The following is a 10,529-nucleotide window of genomic DNA, read 5'->3' on the forward strand; positions in this document are numbered from 1 at the left end:
TAGTTAAAGCTTATGTGTCACCTTTAACTGTACACATGTACAGTGGATCGGTCAAAGTTGGGTATTTTTCAAAATAAGTTCATAACGTCGTCGTTTCTCAAAATATGTTTTTGAAATTAGGTATTTTGGTAAAAAGCCCTATAGTTTTCTACCTAGAAAATGTCCACAGGATGTAACAATCTCAATCAAGTAAGCAGAAGTTTAAGTTTATGTAAAGACATTTGTCCGGTTGATTAGCTACAAATTTGGTCGTCTTAGAAATAAACAAAACCACTAATAAGTTGCCGTTTCAGGACGACCCATCCATGAAGTGACGCTGGAAATCCACCCATTGGAGAGTTACCCAACAACTGGGAAGATATTTCGGCAGTTTCTCTTGCTCTTTCGTTCACCATAGAATACAAGCCAGTCGTCACAGGGGTTTCCCCCGGGCTGCCATGAACGTCGCGTCATTCTCCTTCTGTAAACACTAACCTACCATTTCATTAGTTGGTTTTGACAACTAAAGCCTTTTGATTAAGCAAGAGAAGATGTCTCCGAATAAATTAGTGTTGATTGTTTACGACTCGCTCTTCCGCTTTAGATTAGAAAAGGACCCTTTGATGTCATTCGCCAACCAGGACTAAGATTCGCGTATCCAGCTATAAAGCTCATTGAAAAGCTCCGGCTGATGTCTGCCGTGATGCCAGTCGTCCGAGCTCTCGTTAGAACCAGACAAATCTTGGGTTAAACACTCAATGGTGGTGGATATATTCAAATCCGATAAAAAAAAACCCTTGAAGCAACTTAGTCAAATACGTAACTCAAGATAGAAAGAGAAAGAGAAAAGGAATCTTCATATTAAAAAATGGTAGATTCTCCGTAGTGCCATTACTCCTAGAGAAATCTATTGTATAATAAACTGCATATGAGATAGTAAAATAGGGCGAAGAATCTTTTTTGAATGGAATCTAGGGAGAATAACAAAGTCATAAAGCATTCCCACAAACCATGGAGCGGCCTCTTGATTTTGTCTTTGACTCTGTCATGGTGTTGGAAAATTTTTGTCTGAAATGGCTGTAAAAATATTCAAAAAAGCACGGCAGAGTTGAAACACTTGATACGATACAACGAATATGATCAAGAAAACTTTAGTCCAAGAAAGAATGTCTTGAATCTTAGATGAGGCTTGCATTCTAATGTTTTTTTTTTTTTTCAAAGACCTGTCTTCTCATTTGCTGAAATCGTCTATTTGTCTCATGAAAGTTTCTCTTCTTGATTGATTTTGTTGATTTATTTCTCACCATTCTTTAATGCTCGAAGCTCTATGAGCTATATATTCCAGTTGCTCCCAGTGCTCGTTTTCCGGGCGTTAATGCCGACCATTCTTCTCTCTCATTTCGCTTTCAATCTCCATTCCCGTCTCCCAGACGTTCCTTACAAGAGAGACGTGGGCAACACCAGAACCACTCTCTGCTCCATCACCAAGAGCTCCCGAGTCACGTTACATCACCAAAAAACTGCAGATTAGCTGGAAAAAGAGACCGTATAAAAATTTCCCAAATCATGCAAAAAGAGCAGAAAACGATTTTCCGCTTTTTCCTGGCCTTCCGGAGCGCGGCGGGTTCGGCCGCCATGGCTCCTCCCAGTCTCAGCAGGGCACGGAAGTACGCGGCGAGGGCAAAGAGATTCTGAGCCAAAACAAAATCCCAGCACATGCTTCTCACCCTTGCTCTTGCCTGCCCACCCCCCACCGGTCCTCCCTGCCACATTCCAGACGGATTTATCGTTTTCCGCAGCTGTTTGTCTCCTCTCCCATATTGTCCTTTTCGTTGAAAACACTTTGTACCATTACAGATTGCGTCATCCAACCCTCCCCACCTAAGTCAACCCTCCAATCAAAGTCCCCCAAGCATGCACGTAACCCTACCTCTTTTCCTTTCCTGAACTCGCTACACAGAACTGACTAAGCTGCATGTTTCATATCTCTCTCTCTCTCTCTCTCTGCGGAGGGGCTCCATGAGGAAAGAAGTAAGATAAAAAGGAACATTTTGCCTGGTGGGATTGTAGGCTTTGCAGGTTATAAAGAAAGGTTAAAGTCTAATAACCAATTAGTGTATTGATATGGTGGTTTATAGCATATTATTCCTTCTATAGATTGCTCATTATCCCCTGTGTTTATTTGGATTTAACATTGCTCATTCCCACTCTCTCTAGTTGTTATTTGGCTTGACATAGTCTCTTCTTACTCTCTCTTAATTCTAACTACAATGCTAAAATGCCTTACCTTATTAGGAAGTGAAAACAAATATGTATCTATACATCCATTTCACATTTAAGAATTCAATTCTATCTGATTTCTTCCATTATCCATAGGGGTGGCTTTTAAAGGAGGTTAAGAACGGAAGGTTCATGGCCTACTGAATCGGTCCTTTTCGATATATAGATAATTTCATCTATTTTAGTTATTGCATTTGGTTTTGATATGATACAAAACGTTTGTTGCATCTTTCGGTAGGGCAATTGTCAAACGTAGACAAAAATGAGTTATGGAGTTCGATACCATTTTTAATTCATGCCATTGTTTCTTTTGGGGAAGTTGGCAAGACACAGATAACACCATTTAACCTTTGTCTAGAAGTGATAACAAACAATAAGCATCAAAGCGGAGGTTGTCGTATGTATTAAAGTCAAACTCATCAAGTAGTTGAATGAGGCCAGAGTGTATCACACAAGATACCAAGTCTTTTAGATATCAGGTATAGGGATCCTTGAGCACTGCAAAAAATCATGTCCGATTAACATTTTAGCTTTGCAGCCAAAGTAGACCACACATGAATTAAGTTTGTAAGTTTGCTAAGGGGGGGGTGTTAGTCCCCCAAATGGATACATGAAGATCAAGTTCATGTCCAACATGAAGATCATGTCAGTCATGTACATGAAGATCATCTTCGCACTTGGTGTTAGTGTTGACGACTTCATGTGCACTAGAAAACAGTTTCCAGTGTTAGTGTCCCAACATGAGAAAAACATAAAAAATAAGAGAATCTCTAAACCTTTACAGTACACTTAATTACAACATAATCTTTAGACCCCAAATTAGGTAAAACAACCATTATTACTACACGAATAAATTATTTAATGTATAATTAAATATATTAATATATTTATTAATTGAATTAGATATTTTAATATGCATTAATATGGTAATTACATGAGCCAATGAAATACGCACATGATTAATTACAAATAATAAATAAATAACGTTATAAATAAAAAAATGAAAGTAATACATTGAGTTATTAATTTATTAATAACATATGATATACCTTAACCTAAAAATGAATAATTTAAGAGAAAAAATTGATTTAATCATAAATTTAACACACTATATATTTGTACATAATATATTTTATGTATTATTAATTAATAATATATTATCACAAAATTTAAAACCATTGGTTTAATTAACCATAGCAATCGGATAATTATGCCAAAATAATTTATCAAATATTTATTTTAAAAATATTTTAATTATGACCATTAAATCACTTTTTTAATATAGTAATTATAAAATAAATGTTTAAAATAAATAAATAAAATTATTTTATAAATAAATTTTATAAATTAATGATTTTGATGACGATAGTTTAAAACTATCGTCATCTTCATCAGGGGTGAAAAACTATCGTCGTCTTCCTCAAGGGCGAGCCAGCGACGACGACGGGCCTGTGGGCGACGGCGACAGCGGCGGGCAATGCCGATAGAGGCGGCTCTCCGACGGTACGTAGAGAGGGAGAAGAGAGGGAGGCCGAGAAGCTCTGTAACAAATGCTCGACCTCCCATGCTCTGCGACGGAGGTCGAGAGGGACAGGAGAGGGAGAATGGCTGTTAAACCGAAGCCGATGGCTGAAATCAAAGCCGAATGGGGAAATCGATGCCAAATCGAAGTAGAAATTAAGAAATCGAAGCCCAAATGTCAAAATCGAAGAAAATCAAAACTGAAAATAGGGGAAATCGCAAGAAATTGGAAGGTCTTTTGGGGGAAAAAATAATAGCGTGAGGGATAAGGGAGTGAGATGCCGAAAGGGAGAAGAAAGGGAGAAGAGACAGAGAGATAAGAGAGAGGGAGAAACGAGCGGGAGGTTCAGAGGGAGAGTGAGTCCGAGAAGGAGAAGGACGCCAGAAGTACGTTCGCAGCGAGAGATGGAGGCAATAGAGACGAAGACCGGAGAGAGGGAGACTGGAGAGGGACTGCAGAGATGAGAGAGGGAGCAGAGAGCTCGGGGTTCAGGGAGACGACAGAGGGGCTGCGGGAACGAGAGAGAGAGGTGCGGGAACGAAATGAGGAGAAATGAGCGAGACGGTCTGAGCCAGAGAGAGCCCCGCGCGTGAGTCATGTAGATGATTCTCAAAATCGGGCGAAAAACACTTTCCGCCGTTTACTCTTGGGACATGAACTCTTGAGTCATGTATATTCATGTACATGACATGAATTTTGGCACTCCCTAACAACATCAGGACATGAACTGCGTAATGTGCATGAAGATCATGTTCTAAGTCATGTGCACTAACCCCCCCTAAATGTTGTTCTTTGATTATAGCATCATGTTTCTTTTGTGATTCAAACTAAAAATCCATTCTCAAATAATACCACAATGCCAAAAGGACTTTAAAAAGGCATTTTCTCATTTTAAGGTGTTTTTAGTATTTTTCTTGTTCCTTTATTATAAGGTAGAGACAATGGCATAGTTGTAAATACGATATGTAATAGTAGATTTGCTAAATAAGTTACTTTCAAGCCATGTATATTCTTATCCATAATAATAATAACTAATTCAAAATAAACTAAAAAATATTTTCCAACTTGATAAGGGCAATATGAACCTTAGAGTTAACAACTAAGAGAGAGTCGAATACTTGTGAAGAGAAGAAAAGGATGTAAAAAGAGTTTCTACAAAGTATAAGAGGAGAGAAACACAAATTGAATACTCAAAAGCCAGTTCGAATATGCCCTTTAATTTTGGGTTGGCACAAGGTTGGTGGTTCCTAGATGGACCAATACATGCATGTTTGACAATTAAAAAGATGTACATGACACATAAAAAGATGAAGTGGTGGTCACAGTTAAAAGTGCAAGAAATATGTCCGAAATATCTACTTCATTACTTTTTTACAAGAAATATGAAAATGGGTACAATCAAGAAAACCAGAAATGAAATAAATAAAATAAAATAAAATTGAACCACTTTGTAGAAAGAGAAGAGGCGAATACAGATTCCAGGTTCCTATATATACAGACATTTGAAGGAAAGGAAAAGGAAATAATTGTGGTCTTCGGCCTCGTCAAAATGTCAAAAGTGAGTTCTTGACATCGTAATTCATCTTCTCCAAGTTGGGAACCACAGCAAACTGAATCATTGGCGGCGGCCCACACGCAAGCGCCAGCGTCTCGCTTGAACCCTCCGGAATGTGCTCCCGGAGAATGCTCTCGGTGATGAATCCGGTGCTGTATTTCCATCCTTCCTTGTCGCTGTCCTGCACCACGTACCAGACCTTCACCCTCTGGTACTTGGCCGCCCAAGCATCCAGCTCCTCCCTCAACAGTATGTCGTCCTCCGTCCGGTTGGCGTACACGACGTACATCTCCGTGTCGTCCTCGGGGTCCTTCAGAATCGCCTGCATCACCTGGTAAATGGGCGTGATTCCTGTCCCACCGGCAAGCATGGCCAGCCGCCGGGCAAACTTGTGTTTCCCATTGACGGTGAAGTTGCCTCGGCCGGTGTACTCGATGTGTCCTAGGGGGCCCTTGATCTCAAGAGTGACGCCAATGGACAGGGAGTCCAAATGCTGCGACATGATGCCGCCGTTGGGGAACTTGGGTGGTGCTTTGAAGTAGACCTTAATGAGGAGGTCGAAGTAGCCAATCTCGTCGATGGTGCTCGTCGGAGTGTAGGCTCGCATGCAAAGTTTGTCGTTAATATTTGCGCAGAGGAAGATGTGTTTTCCGACGGGGAGGCCGAGGACTTGGTCCTCGGATGGGAAGGCGAACCGGAACAGGCGAACATCGTGAGAGATGTTGGTTTTGGAAACGAGCTTGACGGGGATCTTCTGTCCTGGAACCAGAGCGCTGCTTCTCACCGGCGTGACTTCCTTAATGGGTGCCAAGTTGGAGAAGTTATTGCCGCCATGAATGGAGCCATTAGGGGAAGAAGTGCTGTCGGACGTGTAACCGGTGGTAATAAGCTCCCCGATGCGGTAATCCTCGAGCATGGACTTGGCTTTGTCGGAGTGAATAGCCTCGAACTCCTCCGTGCAGTCGGTGCCGGCATTAATGAGGATACTATCAGCACCACCAGGGTGGTCCTTGAAGAAATTCGTGCAGTCATACACATGGCCATGAACAACGATCCAAACGGACTCCAGGGAATTGTGCTTCTTCACCTCGGACATGGAGAACTGCTTGGCGGAGGTGTTAATGAACGGGGAGGAGACACTCTTCTTCATAGTCTGCGTCTCCGTCGTCTCGAGGTGCTTCTGACGGGCCATCCACCCGCCGGACTGGTTGCCCGGAAGCGTCGGATGCTCGAACACCAGCCCGATCTCCCCCCTGTGAGGCTTGCACACATTCATCTTCACGCGGAACCAGCAGTTGTTCATCATCCCCTGCACGTGCCAATCTGTCGGGTCAGAAGTTTTTTTATCAAGTTGGAAAAGAAACACAGGGCATTAAATTTGTTTTCTTCTAGCCGCCATAGACCAGTGGAATGACCATGCTTTTTCTCTTTTTTTTTTTTTGTGAAGTTTGAAAGCAGTCTCTTATGATAACGATCCACAGGCTTTAAAAACCGTGCCAATGGTTTCCGAAACCAATGGGTGGATCTGGATAACGAAACGAGGGAGGAAGAAGCAGTGGAAGTAAATATTGAGACAGCGCATGTCTGTGACGTTACAGAAAATAGAAAGGAAGGTGGTCGCTACCATGATGTTCCAGGTGAGCTTATCGGGTTGGGTGTTCAGAGTCTCGTCCCACGCTCGGACGGCGATCTCCTTGGCGCTCAGAAGATCCAAGACTTCGACTTCAAGAGACCAGAAGCACCAGCACCAGTACTTGCCGTACTTGTTGGGCTTCTCTGGGTGGTCGACTTCGCAGACCAGCCACGATTCTCCGCCATCCATCGTCACCTCCACCCTCGTCACTTTCTTTCCTCCTCCTGTTTTGATCGGAACCCGGTTAGGAAAATTCAACTATTTGGGACTTTTCAGAATTTTCTCAACCATGGAAAATGGGGCTTGTTTTCTATAGTTTTAAAAAATACAAAAAAGAAAAGATGCTTTCATTTTCTGAAATATGAACGGAGAGAAAAAGAAGAAAGCTCGCAGTCCAGAAGTATGATAAATGGTCTTTTGACCTGGAAAGCTCCTTCTCTTTTACGAAAGGTTAAATTCATTTACACATGGAAAGGTTAAAACATGTAAATGTTCGAAACCGAAATTTGGAAAGACGTACAAGAAAAGAAAACGGAAAGAATTTCAGAATTCTTCACCTGAATATGCGTATCCTCGCAACGTGTATGGCTTCTGAGTCGTGGCTGAGTTGATCGGAAGAATCTCTTCGTGACACGGAGTGGTGATAACCGAGTTGATGTTCAGTTCGTTTATGATGTATTCCGGCTTGTACCACCAAGCTATACGATCAGACAAAAGTAAAAAGAAAGAAAAATGAAGATTAGATCCTGGAGAATCATTATATGATCGAACTAATTAAAGAGGGGGAAGAAGGGTTCAGACGAAATATCTCACCTTCTGCATTTGCTAGTTCGGCATCCACATGAGGAGGAAGAACGCGGTTATCTCTGTAATGGTAATAACTCTGGGACTCCTCCGTGGTGACTATGATCCTTTTCAGCCATTTTACCATTCTTCCACCGATAAATCCGGGAATAATTATTCTCACTGGGAACCCATGATCCGGCGTGAGCAGCTCCCCGTTCTGCATGTACGCGATAATGATGTCGCGGGAAGGATCCATAGCGAACTCTTTCCTGATACTGGTGCCGTATTTGGAGCCACCACCACCGGGAAGGTCTTCGGCGCCCTCGAAGCAGATGTTGAGAGCGCCCTTGGCTCTGCTGAGTATCCCGCAGCGCTTGATCACGTCCCGGAGGCGTACCCCCCGCCAGACGGAGGTGGAAATCCCTCCGGCACCCCAGTTGAAACCTATGGTCTGCTTGACCATGTTCTGCTCCTTGCGGCGATTTCCGGCACAGACAAGCGTGACGGGTATCTCTCTCGACGGGAACTCGTGGACGAGTTGATCCATGGTGAAGCGCTGGGGACGCTTCACAAGCCCACAGACCTCGACAGTCCAGTCGTCCCATTGGGCTCTGGGGACAGCGCCATGGTTACGAACGTAGTGAAGCGGGACAGGGGTAATGAATCCATGCTGCATGAGCCGAGTCAGTGGCGGCTCAGAGTTGAAGGGGTGCTTCCCGGTGAGTCGGACCAAAGACGCGTTACGAGGGATCCAATTGTCCGCCGTGGATTCGTCTCGGGGATCCAAAATGGAAGGCTCAAGCTCAACATTGGAGTGCTTGAGGTTTTTCCACCCGGGCTCTTCTTCCTCCTCACTAGAAGAATCATCGATGGCGGGCGGCGGCTTTTGCTTAATAACAGGCATGGGGAAGTTGCAGCCGCGGACAGGAGAGTCAGGGCGGCGGGGCTGTCCGGCCTTGAACCTGGTGGATAGACCGGGTTCGAGGTGAACGAACTGCCGGTTCTCCACTGAAGCCGCCATTGAAGGCTTGGAGGGAAGCAAGAAAGAACGGGAGAAGAGAAGAAGAAGGCTTTCCCAGTAATTTAATGCTTCTCTTCGACTCCGAGAAGAGTCTGTGTTGAGCAAAAGCAGAGCGACGGGCGCGGGGTTTAAAGGGGTGGATACGTGAGGGGAAAACCACCGCGTGGGCCCAAGAGGATTGAAGTCAAGGGGCAACCATGTGAACGGCACGCCAGTTTCGTCGTCGTGCGGCCTGAGGTTTTGGTTCCGGGAGCGAGACAGGATCATCAGAACCGTCGGTTCTCTAATCCATCGGATTTTAATCAACCCGTCGATGAACGGCTGAAGTTCGGAGAGGAAATCCCAAAACCGTAAAAAAAATCAAACATGAGCAAATATTTTAAGGGAAGGAGATTCCCCATTTCACTAATCAATAAATGCAGCAAGACCCAGGAAAAAAAATCGATTATATTAGTAATTACGTAACCCGCTAAGCCGGATTAGTGGAAGATAATGGAATCCTTCGCCAGATTAGAGAGAGAAAGGAGTTTTTTTTGGGGTAGTGAGAAGTGGCGAATGGGATATCCGAATGGCCAGTGAAGGGTTGGGTTGGGTCAGTTTTGGTGTCCCGGTGACTCCACCGAGTCTCAAAGGGCCAAGCGCTTTCTCTCTCTAGCCGCCCCCAGATGTGGTCGTTACTGAATGGGTTCCCTTGGCCACTCCTTGCCTGGTTAAGGACAGCTTTTCTCCGGGCCGTAACCTGCATGTCTGGCAAGTTTGGAAATAATGACAGCAGAGGGCACTAACGGTTGAAATTTGTCTCTGGGGTAAAAGTTTGCTCTCCTCTTAACTTGAATAAATGCGCCACTCCAAAGACCCCAGAGGGGGCCTTCGTGGCCGTTGGATCTGTCTTTTGCAACTTGCAACTGTCGGTAGCCCCTTCTTCCTCTTATGAGGTAACATAGATACAAGATTGAAAGTCGACCCTAGAGTGGGGTCAACTTTCAATCTTAGACTGTGTCATTTGGATGACCAAATTACTAATAGATGTCCAAGATAAGGATGAAAGAAGGGAGGGTATCATAGGGAAATTGCCCTTGCCCCCAATCTCACTCACTAAATTCAAATATAAGGTGAAGTCTAAAACCCTGCTTAGGTTTAGTGGGTTTTGAACAATATATTTTAAAATTTTTTTAATTAAATTTAAAGTTTTTTTTTCTTTCTAAAATTTTATTTAATTTTATTTTAATCTAGTTTATGGTATAAGGTAGATACAATATTGAAAATTGACACCTTATAGTGGAGGTGGGATGGCATTGCAAGGTCAGACAAGGTTGAAAAACCAATCCTATCGTAGGTCGGGGCAGGTTGAAAGAGCGCTAAAATTTGCTTAAACAACATAAGAGAGTAGCACTACAACAACAAAACGATAATTGACACATAATAAAATATACGATAGTGGACCACATAGGTTGTTGAGGTTAAAACAATGGGGTTGAATAAATCTACGGTTGCTGAAAATAAATTTCACATGAGGGATATTGTATCACATTGTTATACATGTATTTTTTTATTAAAAAAGGTATATCATCCAAATTACTAATAGATGTCCAAGATGGTGGATTTCATAGGGTAATTTCCCCTACCCTCATTCTCACCTTGCTAAATGTGGAGACATGGTTGAATCCAAAGCCTTGCATAGTTTGGGGTGAAGAGTGGTTTTTGTATCCTTGTTTGGTGGGGTTTGAAATATATATTCTAAAATTATTTTTAT

The 10,529-nt window shown here is 43.0% G+C and overlaps 1 protein-coding gene across 1 annotated transcript; it reads right to left on the reverse strand.

The window, feature by feature from the left end:
* Positions 1-5,179: 5,179 nt before the first annotated feature.
* LOC137940579 (nitrate reductase [NADH]-like) lies at positions 5,180-8,856 on the reverse strand. Its single transcript, XM_068785723.1, has 4 exons — positions 7,783-8,856; positions 7,527-7,667; positions 6,961-7,193; positions 5,180-6,645 (listed from the first exon to the last, which is right to left on the reverse strand). The coding sequence occupies exons 1-4, from the start codon at positions 8,774-8,776 to the stop codon at positions 5,326-5,328; spliced, it is 2,688 nt and encodes an 895-aa protein (XP_068641824.1). The 5' UTR covers positions 8,777-8,856; the 3' UTR covers positions 5,180-5,325.
* Positions 8,857-10,529: the final 1,673 nt, after the last annotated feature.

Source organism: Aristolochia californica, unplaced genomic scaffold (assembly GCF_029961685.1).
Source record: "Aristolochia californica isolate CCGP_79_NKW_82.1479 unplaced genomic scaffold, dmAriCali1.0.hap1 SCAF_9, whole genome shotgun sequence".
Lineage (NCBI taxonomy): Eukaryota > Viridiplantae > Streptophyta > Magnoliopsida > Piperales > Aristolochiaceae > Aristolochia > Aristolochia californica.